We start from the raw sequence: 21896 nt of genomic DNA, 5'->3' as shown, positions 1-21896 counted from the left end.
AAAACTGACAGGAAGGGGGTGCCCATCAATTGGCAAATATCTTAACAAACTGTGGCATATGAATATAAATTATTACTTTGTGCCACAAGAAATAATGAAAGGGATAGGGACGGATTCAGAGAAACCCAGGAAGGCTTTTATGAACTAGTGCAGTATGAAGTGAATAGAACTGGAAGAACAATCTATACAATAACAACATGATAAAGAAAAACAATTTGCAAAGGCTTATAAACTTTATTAAATGGAATGACCAACCATGATGAAGAATGTTATATATTTGACAGAGAGGTGACGAGGCCAAAGAGTCAGAATGAGACATTTAGTTTTTGGACATTGCTAAGGGGGAATATGTTTTGCTTGACTGTATATTTGTTATGGGTTTTGTTTTTCTTTTCTTTTTTCAGCAAGGGAGAAGGTAGGGACAGAAAATGAATGCATATTAATTGATAAAAATAATCTTAAAAAGAACTGAAAAACAACTGGTAGAAATTAGATTTAAGCCACCAAGTCATTTAAACTCCATTCTCTTCAGTTTCCTCAACTGTAAAATGGAGATAACAGGATTGTCATGAGGATCAAATGATTTAATATTTGTAAAGCACTTAGTACAGTACCTGGCACAACACAGTAGAAACTTAATAATTACTTGGTCCCCCCATGTTATACCACACATCACAAAAAACCCCTCAAAATGGATATATGACATGATTGTTAAAGGTTATATAATATTAAAATGATTAGAAGAGAAACAGATTTGATGCTACCTACAGCTCTGGGTCAGGTAGAGGGGGAAGAGTTCTCAATCAAACAAAGGATAAAGTCTGTCACAAAAGATGAAATAGGCAATTTTAATTCCATGAAATTGAAAAGCTCTTGAATAGATCAAATTAATATGACTAGGACAGGGGTGGGGAACCTGTGGCCTTAAGGACACGTGTGATCTTAGAGGTCCTAGGGAGCAGCCTTCTGACAGAGTCCAAGTTGCACAGAACAAATCCTTTTATTAAGGGGATTTGTTCTTTGAAACTTTTATTCTGTCACAGGGCTGCACTTGAGAAACTAGAGAGCTACATGTGGCCTTGAGGTCACAGGTTCACTACCCCTGGACTGGGATGTGAGGAGAAGTGGTCAACTGGAGGGAAAAATCTTCATAGTAAATATCACTGGTAAAGGTCTGATAGCCAAGATAGAAAATTAACAGAAATAAACGAAAATTAGAGTCATTCCCCCAATGAATAAGTGTTCAATGGATATAAACCAGTAATTCTCAAATAAAGAACTGCAAAACATATTAATAAAATCTTATTTCATATCGCAAAGTATTATGCTAATAAATCTTATTTCATCTTTACCTCATTTATTTTAATTTGTTTTATATAAAATTTATAATACATATAATATAGTGATATATGTGTATCTGTGATTTCATTGGCATGGGGAATTAACTGGTAAGGAAACTTCCTCTATCAATGTAGGTCAGTATCCTCTTGATCATATAGACATTTTGTGTCTATCAGGAATTGAACACGTCTGCCTAGATCAATAGCTGGAAGTCTTTCTACTATACCATGTTACTTCTCAGGCAACATGAATGTCAAAGAGAATGTTTGCTGATAGGGAGCAATAAAAATATTTTTATCTCAATGATCTGGAGACAACAAGGTGCAATAAAATAGGGTGTTAGCCTTGAAATCAAGAAATCCTGGTTGTCTCATCTCTGACACTTCTTTTTTGTATAACCCTGGGCAAGTCAAATATTCAATGTCAGTTCTCTAAAACTTTAAGTTGTCTTTGCGACAAGTGGTAGAGGTATTGGTAGAAGTTGCTGCCTCACTAGGAGTTTTCTATAACAACTAAATCAAGGCCTAGTCCCCCCCTCCCCAAAAAGGGTTCCTGACATTATGGCTCTTATAGTCTAAGAAGGGGAGAAGATAAAAACAGAGATAATTATAATGTGCAACTTTAAATAACTGCAATGTTATGTGAATCCCAAGAGTGAATGATATTATCAAAAAGGAAGACCAGAGAGGTCTTCCTGAAAGTGGTGGTATTTGAACTGAACTTTAAAGGATAAACAGAAGGGATCAGGAAGAATAAGAGCCAACAAAGGAGTCAGAGCAGGAGCACTCTGACAAGTAGGAGAAGAATCAGAAGAAAAAGGTCAAGTGAGAAAAGATTGCCAAGGAGGAGGAATGATCAACAATGTTACATCCTGAAGAGAGCTGAGGAGGATGAAGAGTGTTTAAAAAAAAGCCACTGGATTTTGTGATAAAGTCAGTGCTCCTTGAGAGAAGAATTTTACAGATAAGTTGAGATGGAATTAAATTTCAAGGAGTTTAAGTAAGTGGATGGTAAGAAAATTGAGGATAGTTTGGACTAGAAGATATTCAATAAGAAAACTAGATGGTAGGTAGGTAGATGTGTAAAGTAAAGGGTGAAAGGAGGGAAGATCTGAACATATCTGAAATCATGTGGAGAGGAACCAGTGGAGACTGAAGATGTATATGAGACATGGACTGACTGATGGAAATACGGTCTTAGAGGGAGCAGTAGTGCATAGAATTGAGGACAAAGATTTAGTGGTCAGTCTTTCTATTAAAATAGGAAATAAAGAGAGAACATGTGAAGAATGTGAATTCTGATGTGTGAAAGCTGGAAGTTAAAAGAGGGCATAATGGATAGTCTGGATTTCCTTACATGAGTAGGCGGTGAGGCCATCTGCTGTGAATAGAGTCAGAGAGGAGTTGGATGCTTTTGGAGAGAGGAAAAAATTGGAACAATCATTGTGGGAAAGGAGATAGAGAATCAATTACTGAAGAAGAAAGAACTGACAAGCATATGTGAGGGTTTAGTTGAGGCTATACAGAATATATTAATAGTCAGTAGACTCAGCTTGATTTTGAGACTTTTTCCAGCAACATTTAATAACCAGGAAGTAAAGTCTGAGAAATCAAATGGGTGTTTCCCAAGGTTGAATACTAACAAAGCTGGAACAGTGGAAACCTAAGGAGGATGAGGGATTTTAGATTAATGAATCACTGAAGTGGCTGACTCTGCGATCAAGATTTGTTAGAGGCAAATGTTGCCAAAATGAGGGAAATGGAAGAACAGGGAAAGGAGAAACAGAAGAAAGTGAAGAACATGCTTCCTGTGAGAGGAAATGTAGAACAATATTATGATTGTCTATGCTAACTGTCCTATGCTAATATATGTAAAATTGTTAACATAAAACATTTGATGGTATAGATTCTAAATACCCATTTTAGTTAAATAATTTATATTTTATATATAATACATAAAATTCGGTCTCTCTCTCTCTCTCTCTCTCTATATATATATATACACAGAATTTAGTCAAACAATTTATATATTACTGCTTTGAATTTCTGCTATTACCTGAATTTTGGGGATCTTTAGGCTGAACTGTGAAGTATGTATTCTAGAAATTCTCAAGTGTGCATATACACACTATCTACATATTAATCAGTACAGACACATATAATATAATGTTCTATTATATGCAATGTTTAATATATTCTTTGGTTCTTCAGTAGGTTCCTGTATACAACTGTGACATTCATCAACATCAACAGAATCACTTGAAATATGAAGTTTTTTCTAAAGTCTAGAATATGAGGATATATTTTCCCAATGGGAGTTATAAAATTTTGCTAATGGTAAATTCTAAAATAATAGTTTTTCTGGCTTGCTGAAAATGTCTGAAAAATATTTTTTGTGTTATTTGAATTTTCTGTATCTTTTGTGCCCATTTGTAACTTCTCTTGGGTAAGTGTAATTCTATATATCTAGACAAATCTATGCACAGAGAGTTTCACAATTATAACATAATAATCTGATAAATGAATTCTCAAAAAGTATTCAGTTTCATTTTCCCTCTTGACTATATTCTCATCCTTACCAAAAAAGTTTTTTGTATCTTTGATACCTTATCAAAGGATTTTTGCAATATGCAGTCAGTTCTCAGTGTTTCTGATCTCATCCAGTTATTGTTGATTTTATCTTTCTTCTAAGGAAAAAGCTAATTCTAGATATGTCTCATAAAAGAGGAGGATTAATTGGAGAAAATGATTACTGGAAGCCTGGGAGGCACTAATCACGCTATTTGAGAGTTTGTGACTATGTTTAAGTAAACTACTAGAGTGGAAAGAGCTAAAACTTCAGAGCTAGGAGGCCTGGGTTTGCTACTTGCTAACAGTGAGGCCATGGACAAGTAGATGAAGCTACAAGACATGTAGCTTCAATGAACCTCAGTTTTCTCATTTTCAAAATCATGAAGATAAGAATGATTAGAGAAAAACACCTTAAAATCCTAAATTTTTATATAAATGTGAGCTACTATTATTCAAATGGTGACTCTGTCACTAACTAGCTGTGACCCTTTGTTTCCTTATTTATAAAGTGGGGATAATAGATGCTATCAATCACCCCACAATACTGTTGTAAAGAACACACTGTATACTTTAAAACACAATAAAAATAGTATGACTCTTATAAGGAGGCCAATATTAGATATCATATGTAGTCTATTCTTGAGGAGACTGAGAATGACTCTCAAAGCCTTCACAGAAAGGACAGTAAGATTCTCAAGAGATATCAATTCATAATGGATCAAAGATTCTCAAGAACAAAATTGCTTTAGTTATCATTAATTCTGAGGACAAAAAGGCGACTAAAGAGATTAATGTGATTGCACAAAGAGGTCACAGAGCAACTAAATTTTTTTTAAACTGTATCTAATATTTATTAATGGCTTTTATTTTTATATGACATTCATTTCTGAATAATTCTGTCCTCAGCCTTATACCAATGAGCCAGCCTTGTAAAAGACTTAAAAAGAAAGAAAAAATTAGCTCAGCAACATTTACCAACACATCAAACTAAACTGATAGAAAATGTGACATTCCATATCCACAATTCATCATATCCATAATTCTTCTTAGGGACACATTATTTCCCCTTGATATATCTTGTGTTCTAGACAAATTGGATTCTCTATCACCCATGCTGAAATAGGTTTCTGTTTCTCATCTCTGGCTTCTATTTTTTTCAAGGACCAACTGAGTTACCATTTCCATGAGCTTTCCTGATTCCTTCAGATGAAAATGATTTATTCTTCTCTACATTTCTGAAAACAGTTTGGGCATCTCCTTTGTTTACATTTATCACATTTTGCCTTGTATCATAACTTTTTGTGTATCTTTCTTATTTCTCACATGCTCATGATCTGGGGAAACAATTCCTTTGGAGAAAAGGTCAGTCATTTCCATCCAACTTCCACCCACAGGGTAGGCAAGTCAGTCACTTGAAGGCAGTGGTGCATTCTTGAGGGAGAGATGAGAGGCAGCCTAATGTGCCAGACAAGTCAAACTGCCATGACCACACTGATCATTATCTCCTCTCCAACCCTGGTGGACCCTGAAACTAAGAGTCTTGGGAATAGTAATGCTTCCATTCCAGTGCACAAAGATATCTTTCTGGGAAGTAACCCTGTGGAGATGCAGCCTGGAAACTGTTTCTGCAGATGCTACTATCACAGTTACTCGAAAGCCAGAAGACAAAGTTCTTGCCACCAGAGTCCTTGGTACTTTCTTTAAGGCAGCTATAATGTTCCGAAGTCTTCTGTTATTGAGGCTAAACATCTCCAGTTCATTTAACTTTTCCTCAGGAGCATGAGCTAGAGGTTCCCCACTATCTTGGTTGGTCCCTTTGTATGGTCTCTTTCTCTCCTAAAATATGGGCCCCAGAACTGAAATTTATTATTTTTTTTGCTTTTTGGAGGGCAGTTGGGGTTAAGTAACTCGCCCAAGCTTACATGGCTAGTTTTTTTGTGTGGGTGTTAAGTGTCTGAGGCCGGAACCGATCTCGGTCCTCCTGACTCCAGAGCCGGCGCTTTACTCACTGCACCACCTAGCCACCCCCAGAACTGAAATTTTAATTGGTTTTCTTCCTACTTGGTGTTTTAAATATTACCAAATTACAACAAAGTGAAAAGTAACTATACCTTGTGTTCTAATAGGCTTAATCATACTAAGCCTGTTCATTCTAAATTGTAAAGGAAGCAGTAACATTGTGGGTTTTAAGCCTAGCTATTAATTATGGGACTATAACTAGCAATATTAAATTAATTTATTCATTGAACAATCAACCATTTATTAAATACCAACTACAAAATGTAATGATCCATAGGTATGTTGTTGGATTGATAGATAGTGTCAAGTCATCATTATTAAATAATATGTATCCATTCCAAGGTTTTATATGATCCTGCTCCTCCCAAAAGAGGTGGGTATGTAGTTCAGTGGACAGAGAACTGGGCATGAACTCAGGAAAATCTGATTTCAAAGTCAGCCTCAGACACTTACTCTCTGTGTGACTCTGAACACGTCACTCAAGCTTTGTTTGTCTTAATCCACTGGAGAAGGAAATAGCAAAACACTCTAGTAACTTCTCCAAGAAAACTCCATGGATAGCATTGGCATGGGGTCACAAAGAATAGGACATGACTGAACGAATGAACAACTGCTCTCCAAAGAATATATGGATTAGAGGGGAAAATGCCTAAAACAGCTACATATGTAATTTGTTCAGGAGAAAAAAAGTTTTAGTAGTTCCTGAGAATAAAATCAGCCCACACTCAGGACAATAACACAGGGACTAAATTAAGTGTCATCCATAAAAATATACTTTCTAGTTGTATGTACACTTGGGGTAAAAAACAAAAACCAAAAAACTTCCAAGACAGTTCAAGAGGAGGTTATTAATACTCCAAAATAAGAACTATCACAGTTTTAATTCTCTTAGTGCAAGATGGGTAGTCTTCTCATAAAAATTCATTGTGGACATAGACATGGAAATCAAATAAACGTGTTCATGCCACACCATCTGGGGTCTCCTACTGCCAGCACGGATTTTGTGAGCGGGCAGAAAACTGAAATAGTCAAGAATCCTGCATGCAACTACTTCAGTGTTGGATTCTTGTTCATTTTAATTTACTATAGGATTATGAGGAAATGTGCTATGTATACTCAAATTCATGCCATGTGTGCACCTACGATTGCAACAAACAAAATTTAGAGTTGCCTCACTGGTAGATTTGAGATATCTTTCCTTTTACTCTCACCTAAAAGAAAGAAATCTAAAATATATGTACCTCTTTAATAGTCTTGCTACAAGCATCTGGAAATAGTTGATAATAATCATTCTATTAATGTAAAGCCAAGCCATAGCAACATGCTCATATGTTCCCCTATATTATTTTGGAATATTTCCTCACAGTCTACACAGCATTAACAGAAGAGAATGAGAAGTTCCTTGTTACATTACCACTACAGCTCCTATATAGGAAAATCTTCAACCAACTTCCTTCTTAGCAGCTGATACAATGCTTCTTTTTTAACTGACTGGCAGATAACTATACTATAAAGGAGAAGTAGCAGGGAGACAAGAGCTATATCTGAAAAACACATTTCTCTCTCTCTTTCTCTCTCCCTTTCTCCTTCTCTCTCTCTGTCTCTCTCCTATCTGTCCTATCTTTGTCTCTTTCTTCAACTATTCAGCATTACCCCAATTGTACCAGGTCATTATGACAATAGTATTGTTCCTGCTCTGATCTCCTCCAGATGCTCTTGCTAAGCCTTTAAAGCTAGATTTTATATAGTGCTTTTAAGATTTGAAAATTATTTTTAAAATATCATTTCATTTGATCTTCATAACAATGCCAGGAGGTAGATGCTACTATTCTTTTCATTTTACAGATGAAGAAACTGAGGTAGGCCCCCTTCTCTCCTCAAGACACTGCCATCACTGTAGGCACTCCCTGATTATCTCACACCTTGATTACTGCAGGAGCCTACTGGTGTGCTGCCTGCCTCAAGTGTTCCCCATCTCCAATCCATTTTCCATTTAGCCAATAAGTGATTTTCCTAAAATACAGGTCTAATCATGTCACCCCACTATTCAATAAACTCCAGTGGCTTCCTATTGCAAATACAAAAGGAGCAAATACAAAATACTCTATTGGTATTCAAAGCCGATCACAACCTAGCTCCCTCCTACCTTTTTTTTTTTGAGGGGGGAAGGCAAGGCAATTGGAGTTAAGTGACTTGCCCAAGGTCACATGACTCGTAAGTGTTAAGTGCCCGAGGATGAATTTGAACTCAGGTCCTCCTAACTCCACCCTTGGTCAATGCTCTATTCACTGAACTACCTAGCTGCCCCTCCTCCTGCCTTTTTAGTCTTATATTTCACTCACCAATTCATATTCTTTGATTCAGTGAACTGGTCTTCTGGTTGTTTCACAAATAAGATACTTCACCTCTTGGCTCCAGGCATTTTCTCTGGCTGCCTATCCCCTATGCCCGGAACACGCTGCTTCTTCTGCTCTGACTACTGATCACCCTGGCTTCCTTTAAGCTTCAACTTGAATCTCATCTTTCTACAGGAAGCCTTTCCTGACCCTCCTAAATTTCACTGCTTTCCTTTTAAAAATTATTTCCTATTCATCCCATATATAGCTTGCTTTGTATATACTGTTTGCATCTTGTCTCCCCTATTAGATTGTAAGCTCCTTGAGAGCAGGGACTGTCTTTTGCCTCTTTTTGTATCCCCAGTGCTTAGCATAATGTCTGGCATATAGCAGGCAATAATAAATGTTTACTGATTGACTGGAAGACGTTAAGTGACTTGTCCCAAAAATATTCCACTTCTGAACATCTTTAATTGCTAAGAAATTTTCCTTTACAGCTATGAAGCACATGAGGTAGGATTTGAACTCAGTTTTTCCTGATTCTAAGTCTTGTATTTTATCCATGGTGCCACTTGGCTACCCACTGGTCTGTGAATGAGGAACCTAGGGAAGAAATCATGATGACTTAGAATGGTAATGGTAGCTTTAGAAAAAAGATTTAAATTTCCCCATTTTGGTTTTCTACTCTCTGCAACATTAACTATTAAGGGTAGAAGTGAACTTGTAAAGAAAAAACAAAACAAAACCCTAAAACCATACTGATTCTCCGACCTTACAAGTAGATATAAGTCTGATGAACACTGAGGAGGGACTATAGGAAATTAAGGTCAAGAGAGAAAGGATCTCCCCAATCCTCCTCCAGGGAAGGGCTATTTCCCTTTACAGAACTGTACTGTCCCCTTCTGAACTAGAAGGAGATAAAAATACAGGCTATATAATCAATAATCAGGTTTTTAAAATGCTAATGGTAGAAATTCAGGCTCATAGGGGGAAAAGAAAAGGTAGATTTACCAATCCCTTTTGTCATTACCTTATAACAATTATGAATCAAATTTTTTTTTGTTTGACTTGGAACTGGCTGATGGTAGATTAACAGATGGTTCTTTAAAATTCTGTTCTTATTCCAGAACCTTTAAGTTGCTCAAAATGTATCTACTTAAATATAATACTATAGTGTCAGCAAAACATGATCTACATGTTCTCTATTTAACACTAAACAATCTGGATACCAGAGCTGTTTGGAAATAATTCTATCAAAGACTGAAACATTACTCTAGTGCTATAATAAACAAATTTGTCTTTTACATTTTTAATTTCAAAATGTATCTTCACAGATATAACCTAAACAGACCTTTTTTTTAAAAAGTATAATCAATTAAAAGCAATTAATTCAATCAATCCACAATACATTTTATCTACTATCTTTATAATACTTAATAATTTGGTAGAATTAGTGACTAGACTCATTTATCATCTCATTATATCCAAGGCAGAGCCATTCGTCTTTTTGTAGAACAAAGAAAAATAAGTTTTTTACAATGCTTTTAACATGGAAAAGTTCACAGCAAAACCCAAAGGCAAATGTTAAAGATTGAGAAAATATACAAATTTTTAGGTAGAATCTCATGATGATGAATGCCTTCTACCCTGTACATCTGTTCTGCAGGTGCCAAAGAAAGCTTGGCTGTGTTTTGTGCTTGGGGACCTGCTTTAACTGCTACAAAAGACAATGAAGTGTTCCCTTCCATTTTTCATTCTTGAAAGCTACTTTCCTCCAGGCAGGGGCTCATTCCTTTCATAGTCTGAGAGATGGCAGAGAAAACCCGAGGTTTTCTTTTTAGCAAGTTTCTCTGGGACAGATAGGTCTACTTATGTCTATTTGTAAAGGTGATCTCTTCCTACCATTTCCTATTGTCCATAAAAAAGATAAATATGCATGAACTTGTATTACTCCATACTTCTATAAGTCACACATTTTGGATAGTATATCTACATTTTATATACTATGAAATGAAAAAACCCTTGTCTCTTATCGCTGTCAGAGGTTGCCCAAAGTAGAATGTTTTACTGCTGCACTGGGTAGAGATCACTATAACTGTCACCTTCTTTGATGATTTTTTTCTCATTCTGATGAATAATTTACAGCATAAAGACCAAAAATGGACTCTGAACTATAATATTATAAGGAATAAGATTTTATTTCCTGTTAATTCAAGTACTCTAATCTATACTTAATTGCTCTGGTAAAAAGATTACAAGTAATTAGCATGATGAAAATCTTGTCTGATTCTCAGTTTCAGAGACAAATATCTATACAGAAAAAATTAGCCACTAGAAAGACACATTCTATTTTCAAACTAACTCAAAATATGGGAACCCTTTCTTTAAAAAAAAAGTCACATTATTAAGACTAATGGTTTGGGTGTAAAAAAGATCAGTACTTGGAAGGGATAGAATCAAAGGAGGGTCCATTTTTACATTGGTGGCTTTCATCCCATTCTCCAATGTGGAGTGAGGGAAAGCTTCTCTGTCATAGTCCCCTTTCATTTCTTCCTCTTTCTTCCCTATTCTCCTTTTACCTATCTCCCCAATCCTCCAAAGCCCAAGAGAATGGACCAGAGAGAATAGAAATGGTGGTAGATATAACTGGGATTGACAGAATTGACTGAGGCCAAGAGAGGAGAAACTTGCTGAGTTTATTTTCTTTCTGATTTCACACTCTGGATAAATTAATGATAAAGATTTTTATCTAATAAATATTTACTTTTTGGAACCAAACCTAAAGTAATAGTGTATACATTGTGTATAATTATGTGGTGCTATGGATCCCCTAGTCTATTTGTAAAAAGCAAAGAAACTTCTGTCTCTTCCACAAACACATCTACTATCTGGAGTTAATTAAAACCTGTCCCTTTAGGTTCTATTTCTCTTGAAACCCTCTCCAATGGAAACAGCTGCTTCTCTAACTATTCCTATTCATTTAATTAAACAAATTTCTTATGCACCTACTCTGAACAAGGTACTTCTTAGGTGGTGGTGATAAAAAGAGAGCAAAAATACAGGCCCTGCTCCCAAGGAAATTATAATCTATGGGATAATGACAAACACACAAATAATGGTGAGATGGGGGAGAGAGATATGCAGAAATGAGGCATTCAAGCAAAGTGCTATTAGAAACATGAAAAGGGAGAGAGATAACTAACTGTCTTCTTGGAAGCTGAATGAAAGCACAGCATACTCTTTGCTCTGCACACCAGTGAGGATAGCACAAAAATGATTTTGAGGCTTCAATCTCTGCTTTTCAGAATACTACAGTGCAACAAAGCCTTCTCATTCTAAGCGTTATTTGTTTACTGGCCTTCAGGGCAACACTCATCTTTCTTGGTGACTTAGCAGTAGGCTCACAATTCTCCCTTATCTCCAACTATCCTCAGCAACTTCAACAGAGACACTAATAACCTTTCCAATACCCTGGGTTAACAATTTCTCTACACGAATCTTCGACTTTACTTTAGCTAACCTTAGTGATTACTAGGTAAATATTTTTTCTCCAATATCTATAACTCTGAAATTCCACATGATTCTTTTTATCTTTCCACTTCTTTCCCCTCAGTTGTATTCAACATTTTTTTCCATCTTAAAGTGAACTATAGTCCTTAAATACTCCCTTCCTCCCACTCTCCGTTCTCCCACTCTCCAGTCCCCAGCTGCCTTCATTTGTTTTCCTAACCAATTTTGGCAGTCAACTATTTTAGTGATGTCTTTGCTGGAGTCCTTCAATTCTTCAACTTCCTACCATACTCAATATGGCAACATAAGTAATTAATGATTTTTTCCTACTCTTGCTTTAAGAAGATCAACCAGAAGATGTATTGAAGAGATAAGGTACTAAGGGAGGAAGACCAGATAAAAAGGGTACTGAAGGAGAACAGGCATGAGATGCAAAGAAGTTGAATGATCTCGATAGTCACAGGAAACAAAAAATGATGGAAAGTTGCCTATGCATATTTGTTACAATTAATAATGTGCTTTTCTTTTCTCTTTTTTCCTCCAATAGGGTGGAAAGCGGGAGAGAGAGAAAAAAATGATTTCTGTTAAATTTTTTTTAAATGAGAGGGTGCTACACAGGTGGATTTTTTCACTCACTTTGAGATGAGGTCACTAAACTGTTAGCTTTACTTAATTGTTTTACTTTTTAAAAAAAAGGCCTCTTTAGAAGTGGGGTAATTTGTAAATGTTTGCAACATAGAAACAAACATAACAATACAACTTAAAAAATTAGTAAAAGAATCAACAAGATATATATACTGATTTGATATAGATGAGGTATACAGACAGAGATCAGTGATAATTTCAAAGTTTAATGCTGGGGTATCTAAAAATACATTTAGTCACACAATAGTAGAAATTGGAAAATCAGCAAGAAAATCAGTTTTCTTAAAAGTTGGTGTAGTTTAGTTCTAGATATGTTGGGTTTGAGGTGAAGATTTCCATTTAAGTGGAAATTTTCAACAGTATGAGATGTATGTTGGAAATGAAAAAGGAATGAGCAAAGGAGATGGAAAAAGAGTAGTCAGAGATAAAGGACAGTCATAATAGTACACTGTTTCAGAACCACTGGAAGTAAGTATTCTATATTTATCATAATAAAAACACTCAATCCTATTTATCCAGGAATATCTCTAAGGTGTTTAATAAATGCTTTTCAAAATTGATTTCTAGTTCTTCACAACATATCAAAGATCACTGGCCATGGTTTAGCAATTGTATCTGCTAATTTCTTTTAGCAGTAAATAGACAGCAGTCCATTTAAGCCAGGTGCAGTGAACTCATGAAAGGTAAGCTTGGGGCCTGCTTTAGATTTCCTTATTTGACTCTCAAGACATTGCCACCAAGCCCCAGACTCACCTGGATTCATGTAGCCACTATATGTCAGAGGTGAAATTTGAATCCAGACCTATCTGAGTCTGAGGATCTCTCTGTCCAGTTCTTTTTTTCTCTCCTCTTTTTAACCCCCTTTCTGGTGTTACTTCCCCCATTAGAATGTAAACTCTTTGAGGCCAGAGACTGTCTTTCTTTTTGTGTGATTTTGTATCTCTGCAGCTTAACAAGGGGGTCTAGCACTTAATAAATGTTTGATAACTTGACCACGCATATCATCAACTACTTGTCATTGTTGTTCTGCCCTTTCCTTTCCAAGAACATTCTCCTTAGCAGAAGAAAAAAAAAACAGAAGCAATTTAAGAATAGAGACATTCCATTCTACCTTCTCATCAAATATCACTGTTCCCTCCACACACAAAAAGTCTTCTTCAGTCCTCCTCTTTTCACCTCTATGGCTTAAAAAACTCTAATTTGTTTCCTCACCAATTTCAGCTCAGTCTCAGCATTAGCACTCCTGATACTACTCTTACAGGATCATGCCACATTTTTCTATCCTTCCTCTAATACCTGCTTGTGCTTCTATCCTCTATAACTGTCTTTTGCATATCTAAGTAACTTGGTGAGCTCCCTATGCATTTACATAAATTTCTTTAGATAACTCCTTTTTGTCACTCACTGAAATTGTTTCTTTTTATGGTTTCAGAATTAAACCTTAAAATCATCTTTCCCCCCTTGGCTACCCTGTAGAATATTAGTCCATGTGATCACACCAATCCTTTCCCTGAACTTTGTGAGGTTGTCTCTCTTGTGGAGAGACAATTTCCTCTTCTTGACTTTCAAAAATTCTAAGATCTTTTTCTAAGCTAGCAATCAGTTCTTTTTTGTTGATGAGAATCAAATGTGGAGTATCCTTTCATTGATTCCTCTACCTTTTGAAGGAGGAAATTAACATGAAGACAAATTAAATTATTACACACTTTTTTTTTTTTTAGCAGAAAGAGCATGTTTTGGATAATTGACACTTTTAATGGAACTAACTAGGCATGTGAGGGCCTCCTTGGTCACCTTGGGAAAAGAGAACTGGACAGAGAGATCCTCAGACTCAGGCAGGCCTGGGTTCAAATGTCACCTCTGACATACAGTGGCTACGTGCCTCCAGGTGAATGCCTGGGCCTCCCAGTGCTCTTGTATGAGCTCCATCCTCTGAGACTACAAACACAGAACAGGTGCCAGTCTGCATCGGTAGATAATCTCCCTACACGGACAAAATTGCAAATCTGATCCAATTAAAAAAAAGCAAAATGAAGTCAAACTTTGAAAAACTGAAAAATAACAGTTCCAATGAACAGAAAAAAAAAAGTAGCGGGCTAAGAAGGGAAAACCTTGCATACGTTGCCAAAGTCAATGAGTTTAGCTGCTTTTCCTTGTGTAAAGTAGGTTCAATCTTGTGAACAGAATAGAGGAGAGAGCCAGAAAGGACTTTGATATAAAAACAAAACATTAAAAAATGAAGTTATGATTTGACTGAGTACATTAAACATTTAGATGTTTAACTCGAGAAAATATAGAATTTCAGAACTCAAAGGAAACTCAAAGGTCAGCTATACCAGGATAGGCATCTACTCTACAACATCTAGTCTGTACTTGACCTACAGTAACAGGGAACCTGCTTTCTATATCCAGAGGTGACTTACTCCACTTCTGAACACCTCTAATTTTCCTTTATATTGAGTCACCATCTCTTTCTCTCTGAAATGTCCATTCATTATCAATCCTTGCACTTTCGACTGGTTTCAATGCATCAAAGTTTCTCCCCACTCCATTCCATCCTCCACTCAGCTATCAAAGCAATCTTCCTAAAACTCAGGTCTGACCATATCAGAAATTCTACTGGTGCTCTATTATCTCCAGCATCAAATCTAAAATCCTGTTTGCAATTAAAGTCCATCATAATCTGGCCCCTTCCTACCCTTCCAGGCTTCTCCTACCTTACTCTCTTCCACATACTCTGCAATCCTGTGATATTGGCCTCTTTGCTATTCTTTGCCAAAAACACTGCATCTCCTGACTACATGCATGTTTATTGACTGAATCCCATGCCTGGCATTCTCTCCTTTCTCATTTTCTCCTCCTGGCTTCCCTGATTTCCTTCAAGTCTCAACTAAAATCCCAAAAAGTTTTGCAAAAAGTTTTACCTTCATGAAGCTAGTGCTTTCCGTCTGAGATTATCTCCAACTAATCCTGGATATATCTTGTTTGTACATAGTTGTTTGTCCTTCACCCAGTCTAATAAGACTGAGAACTTGAAATTAAGAATTGCTTTTTCTTTTCTTTGCATCTCTGGTTCTTAGCGGAGGTCCTGGATATAGCAAACACTAAATGAATGCTTTTTGACATGCTCTTTAGGTACAGGAAGGACAAATTTAATCTCTAAGTCTTTCGTTCTCCAGGCAAAGAGTCTCTTTCTAGCTCCTTCAATTGATCTTTACATGGAGCAGTTTTCTGTCTTTTCACAATCCTGGTTGCCCTTCTTTGGACCTGCTTTAGTTTGTCAATATCCTTCCTAAAATGTGGTATTTCATGCTTAATATGTAGTCTGTCAAGAATAAAATAGAGGTCTATCATTTCCCTCTTTCTGGACACTAGGCCTCTCCTAATATAGTCTAAATTTACTGCATTAACTTTGACATCAAACTGTTGACTCATTAAAGTTAGAGATCATTATGCGCCTTAGGTCTTTTTTCAGACCAACTGTTGTTTAGACTTTTATGCAGGACTGTAAATGTACACAAGAGTTTGTGTTCATATACTAATTCCACTTTTATGTAAATAAAAAAATTTTTTAAGTGTGTTTATCTGCAAATGGCTAGGCTGCATGTTGCAAAAATAGAAAGCCTTTTAGGGCCACTGAAAAGAATGATAAGTATTAGTTCTGAGGGAATACAGAAAAGAAACAAGTGTTTATTCAAGTGACAATTATTGCTGTCTTACAAACTCATCAAGAAAAACTTTTTAAAATGTATCTTTCAAGGGCCTTCTGATGGGTGTGAAATCTTGATTACTGAACAAATAAAAAGCATTTATTAATGTTTGCTATCTTTTTTCTCAGTCAGAAATAACACTTGTATTTTTAAATGCCCCTGATTAAAGTTGATGCTGAATTGAACTTCGTTACATGTGAAGAATTCTGTCAATCTGAACGAAGTTCACATGAATACACCCAGTCATCACTCTCACTGTAAATGGAGTTCTTATCTTATATATCTCTATTTTTTAATCTGTCTTTCCAAATATATATGTACATATGTGTATCATATTTAGATATATGAACTGTTTATACAAAGATCTGTGTGTCTACATAGACATTTGTGAATGAATGTAAAAAGAAAAAGGAAGGAAAGTTACTAATGAAAATTAAAATGTACTTACAAAATCGAAGTCTCCATCTTGAGGAACTTTCCAGTTATCAGGAAAAACATTTTTTGACATTGGGAATGGCTCATGTATGTTCAGATTACAGTTTTCATGACTTTTATTTTTGAAATCTTGTTTATCGAAATAATCCATAAAAGATGGTCGTTGCATTTGTGATGAAGTTGCATTTCCTTAGTTAAAAAAAAAGGCAAGGTTTAAGTACTGGTATTAAAATAATATCTCATATTTATATTGTACTTTTTGCTTTATAAAACATTTTTCTTATAATATCACTGTGAAATAGGTAGTTCAAGTATTATTATCCCTACTCTACTGTTAAGAAAAGTTAGGCTGAGATAAATGATTATTGTAGGATCGCTCACAAGTGGCAGAACCAATATTTGACTCTAAGATCTCTTAACTGTGCAGAAATATGAATACCTAAATTATGGAATAAATTTGAATTGTCCAAAAATAAATTAATAGCCACTCTACTCAATCTAATAGGGGAAAAAAACTCACCCAACTAAAATTCAATTAGCGTTATAGAGAAGAGTTTTAAAACTACATGACATTTTAAACCGTGATAATATTTCAGAGGGTAAAAGGACTCACTTTTTAAAATTAGAAAACTTTTGAATACTCTGGAAATGAGCAACACAAAACAGGAAGTATTAAAAACTATTGTAAATCCTAGACAATTTTACCAGCATTTAAATACATACATATATATTTTAACCAAGCATGTTAGTTTCAAAATGTCACACAGAACCAGAATTTTCTAAAAGTTCTGAATGCCCTCAAAGTCTTGAGTTCAACTTAACTTAGTTATATGGATAGATAATGATAAGCACATAGGGAACAAAGATACTTTAATTTAATCAAACTCTTTAGAGGAGAAAACAATATATAATTTTAATGGCAAGAAAATAATGATTTAAAGTCTAATTTAAAAGATGAACCAAGAGTATAATTTTTTGTTTATCAATGTCAAGACAAAAGTCCGAAAGTCAATACAACACCCAGGGTTATCAAAATTAGAACCCAATATGTTAGGTTAATTGGAAATTAATAACTATCAACTCTATGTAATGCACAGCCACAAAAGGGCATACTGCTGACAATCTATATGAATGGCAGGGCAGCTGAACAGCAGAAATAGTCTTCAAGGCATAAATAATTGCATAGCTAGTCAAAAGACAGCACATACTGCTCTCTCTAACAAGGAAGTCAAGGACTGGGCTAAGAGGTAGACAAGAAAAGAAAGGAAAAAATAGTCCCTAACTTTAAGGAGTTCACAATCTAATAAGGAGAGGGAGAAGGGAGATAATATGCAAACAACTATATACTGACAAATTACATACAGAATAAATTGGAGATAATCTCAGAGGGAGAGCACTAGCTTCATGAAAGAGGACTGGAAAAAACTCTTGCAAAAGGTAGGATTTTAGCTGAGACCTGAAGGAAACCAGGGAAGCCAGGAGGAGGAAGTGAGGAGGAAAAGAATGCCAGGCATGGGATTCAGTCAATAAACATGCGTGTAGTCAGGAGATGCAGTGTTTTTTTGCAAATAATAGCAAGGAGGCCAATGTCACTGGATTGCAGAATATATGGAAGAGAGTAAGGTAGGAGAAGCCTGGAAGGGTAGGAAGGGGCCAGATTATGATGGGTTTTAATTGCAGAGGATTTTAGATTTGATTCTAGAGACAACAGGGCACCAGTGGAGTTTCTGATATGGTCAGACCTGTGTTTTTGGAAGATTGCTTTGACAGCTGAGTGGAGGGATGGAATGGAGTGGGGAGAAACTTGATGCAGGGAGATCAACTTGAAAACTTCCGCTAAGGCTTAGGTGTGAAGTAAAGAAGGCCTACACTCAGTAGTGTCAGTCAGAAAAGAGAAGGAAACTTAACAGGAATGTTGTAAAAGAAGAATTGAAATGGCAACAGATTGGTGTAGCAGCAAGCTCCCTAGCATACCCAGGATGGACTGCTAGCACAATTCCTTTGATCTGCTTTTCTAAAAGAAAGCAACTCAAAAAGGGTTAACAATCTTACTTTAATCAATCAAACATATATCATTTACCTAGTTTAGGGGAAAAAGTCAGCACTCCGAACTTCAGAGAAAGGATGGAAGTTATACAAGCAGACAAAAATACAGAGAAAATAACACAATTCAGCAGACAGGGCTTCTAGCTGTCTGACCATTATATCCGTACCTAGTTAGTTACCACAGAGAAAAGCACCAACATCTGGGTTTTCAAAGCCAGAGAGCTCAAAGGTTGCCCAGAGTCTCATCTGGTCAAATCACACAACTCTTCCTGTAAGTGAGCCCCAAAGCAAAACCTCACCTCAGATGTATAGATAGCCTTCTCCAAGGTTAGAGAACATCACAGCCCTCCTGACCCACTTGACTACAAAGTAACAAAAGTTGTACCTTCCTGAAAAACAAGCCTCCCTCAAACCCTGCTTCTCCTGTGGGCTCTGCTCCACCCTTCAGCAAACTCTTCCCACCACAGGCTCCATGTAACCACATTCAGCCTATTAGGGGGCAGAGTTTATTTTCAAATCAGGAAAAGTCCCCAAGTTCAACTTAGGCTTATTAAGGGGAAGGAAAGATCTTCAAATTCCCATTCCCATTACAATTGTATATGTGGGTACAAGAAAAACCCTCTAGTTAACAACTAGGTTTTAAGCCTGGTGACTGGGAGGATGCTGGTACCCTCAGCTATGATAGAGAAGCCAGAAAGAGGGGAAGACTTGGTGGGAGGAGGGGGAGGGCAAAAGAATGGAAACTGATAATTAGTTTGGTTTTGGACATTCTGAGTTTCTGATGTCTCTAGCACATCCAGTTGGACATATCCAAGAGGTAATTAGAGATTGTGATTAGAGATCAGAAAGAATTTGGGGCTGGATAACTAGATCTGAGAATCATTTACATAGAGGTGATAAAAGAATCCTTGGCAAGTGATGAGATTACCAAGCAAAACAGTATAAAGGGAGAAGAGAAAGCCCAAAGGCTTTGGGGAAAATCCAGTTAGTGGGTGTGACCTGAAAGAAGATTCAGTAAAGGACACAGAGAAGGAGCAGCAATACTGGGAGGAGACCAGGAAAGAGCAATGTTAAAAAAATCTAAAGAAAAAAAAATATCAAGAAGAGAGTGCTAAGTGTCAAAAATTGTAGAGAGGTTAAAAAAAAATTAAGAAATCACTGGTAATGCAGAGTGCAACTTCAGTTGAATGATGAGGTCAGATGCCAGACTGCAGAAAGTTAGAGTCTTTAATCTTTGTGCCTTCCCTCTAAGATTTTCATGTATCTTGTTTGTACATAGTTGTTTGCATTTGTTCCACCATTCAATTGTGAAGAGGGTTTTCCCCCTACACTTAGCATAGTGCCTGGCATGTAGTAGTCATTTAACAAATGCCAGCTGATTGATGGGTAAATTAGGAAAGACACCAATTGTAGATGACCTTCTTAAAGAGGTTAGCTATAAGGTAGAAGAAAGATATAGGATGACAGTTAGCAAGGATGAAAGGATCAAGTAAGGTTTTTTTTTTAATTTTAAGAGTAGGAAAGACATGGATGTATTTGTAGGCAGCAGGGAAGAAGCTGACAAGAAGAGATTAAATATAAATGAGAGAGTAGGGATGATAAAAGGGGGGTAATCTTCCAGGGAAAACTGGATGAAATGGAATCAGAAGCTTGAAGAAGGATTTGCCTTGGCAAGAAAGGTTACCTCTTCATGTGAGAAAAGGATGAAGGGAGAGATAGCAGAGGAAGTCTTCTGAGTGATATGGGATATAGAAGAGGGGAGAATTAATCAATCTTTTTTTTTTCAGTAAAATATGAGGTAGGGTCTTCAGCTGAGTGAGAGAGGGAAACTTGAGGAAGTTTGAGGGTGATGAGAAAGTTTGGAAAAGTCACTGTGTGAGGTAGACAGTGAATATATTAGTATTAGGCACAGATTGCCTTGCTATAGTGAGGGCCCTATTGAGATTATATAAATATAAATATTTAGCACATTCAGTCAGCAGGTTTTTATTTTTTTTAACTGTCTTCAGTAATAGTCTCCAGTTCCCTCCAGTAAAAGCAAAGGTCACTTGCAATTTACATTTTAATACAAGTTTCATCTTGATGTGGAAGTGACATTATTTTTCAAAGGCTATGCTGGCGCAACAAGACATCACCATTTCTAACAAGTCAGAAAGGCTAAAAAAATATGGATCCAGGAACATAAAGACTGTTATTTGTTGTCAAAAGATCAGTCAAGTTATGGCATGAAAAAAGGTCATTACCAGAAGACTGGCAAGTGATAAATTTTCTTTTTTGGACCTATGAAATGGACAAATATACCCCCCAAAAGAGGCTTTAGTGATTTTTTTAAATTACTTTTAAAACTGACAGTGTTAGAATTAATCAACCAAACACATATATATTAAACATCTACTAAATGCCAAGTACTATCAAGGAAAAAACATAACAATCCCTGCCATTAAGAACCTTACAAATCTGGGAGGTAAGTGAAGGAGAAAGAAGAAGAGGGGACATACAAGATGTTTATTTCATACACGGTGTTGCAAAGGTCTTAGTGCAGTTTTAATATATAAAGCTTAAAAGTTTTTAAAACACAGTATATGTATATATATATATGTTTATATATGTGTGTATATGCATAAGCCACCCACTAAAAATATATGAAAAGTTGAAGGAACTAACTCCTGGGATCAAGAAAGAATTCTAGAAGGCAGAGGTGAGAAGGGAACAAATCACAGGCATGATAGAGGAGTTCATGCAACACCACTGAAACAGGAGGGGCATGTGCTATCCATGCGTGAGGAATGGCAAGAAGGTAAGAATGGTGAGAAAGCATGTAGAAAACGCTAATTCTAAAGTGGTCAACAAATCTTATTTAACTATTAATAATTTTTATGTGAATATTCTTTCCAACCAATTTAATTGTACATAGTTATTTGAATATAACATTCAAATCTCTACTGATTGTGAGCTCCTTGAGGGCAGAGACTGTTTGTCTTTTGCCTTTCTCTATACCCCCAGTGCTCAGAACAGGGCCTGGTACATGATAGGTACTTGACAAATGTTTACTGACTGCCAGACTAAGCAAGTGAGATGAATACTGGAAAAACTGAAACCCACTGATATTGACATCACTAGAAATCAAACTATAAAATACGAAGAAGTTGCAACTAAACAAAAGTACAGTCCACACATTTTCTCGGAGAGGCAGATAAAGCATTTGCAGTATTGAACTAATGTCTTCTTGGACTGTATTAGTAATAGCATCATCACCATCACCAGAATTAGGTGAAGGAAATAGA

General features: G+C 36.2%; 1 protein-coding gene across 5 annotated transcripts in view; it reads right to left on the bottom strand.

Moving 5' to 3' along the window:
- Positions 1 to 21896, bottom strand: part of STK3 (serine/threonine kinase 3) — a 468999-nt gene that overhangs the window by 81794 nt on the left and 365309 nt on the right. For all 5 annotated transcript variants that reach the window (XM_069080955.1, XM_069080960.1, XM_069080958.1 and 2 more), the window contains one exon: positions 16580 to 16755. In XM_069080955.1, coding sequence (XP_068937056.1) covers positions 16580 to 16755 — 176 coding nt within the window. The remainder of the gene's footprint in view (positions 1 to 16579; positions 16756 to 21896) is intronic.

This window comes from Petaurus breviceps, unplaced genomic scaffold (genome assembly GCF_028583685.1).
Source record: "Petaurus breviceps papuanus isolate PSGF00001 unplaced genomic scaffold, PetGlider_PUasm1.0 98, whole genome shotgun sequence".
Taxonomy (NCBI): Eukaryota; Metazoa; Chordata; class Mammalia; order Diprotodontia; family Petauridae; genus Petaurus; species Petaurus breviceps.
This window is presented reverse-complemented; position numbering and strand designations above follow the sequence as displayed.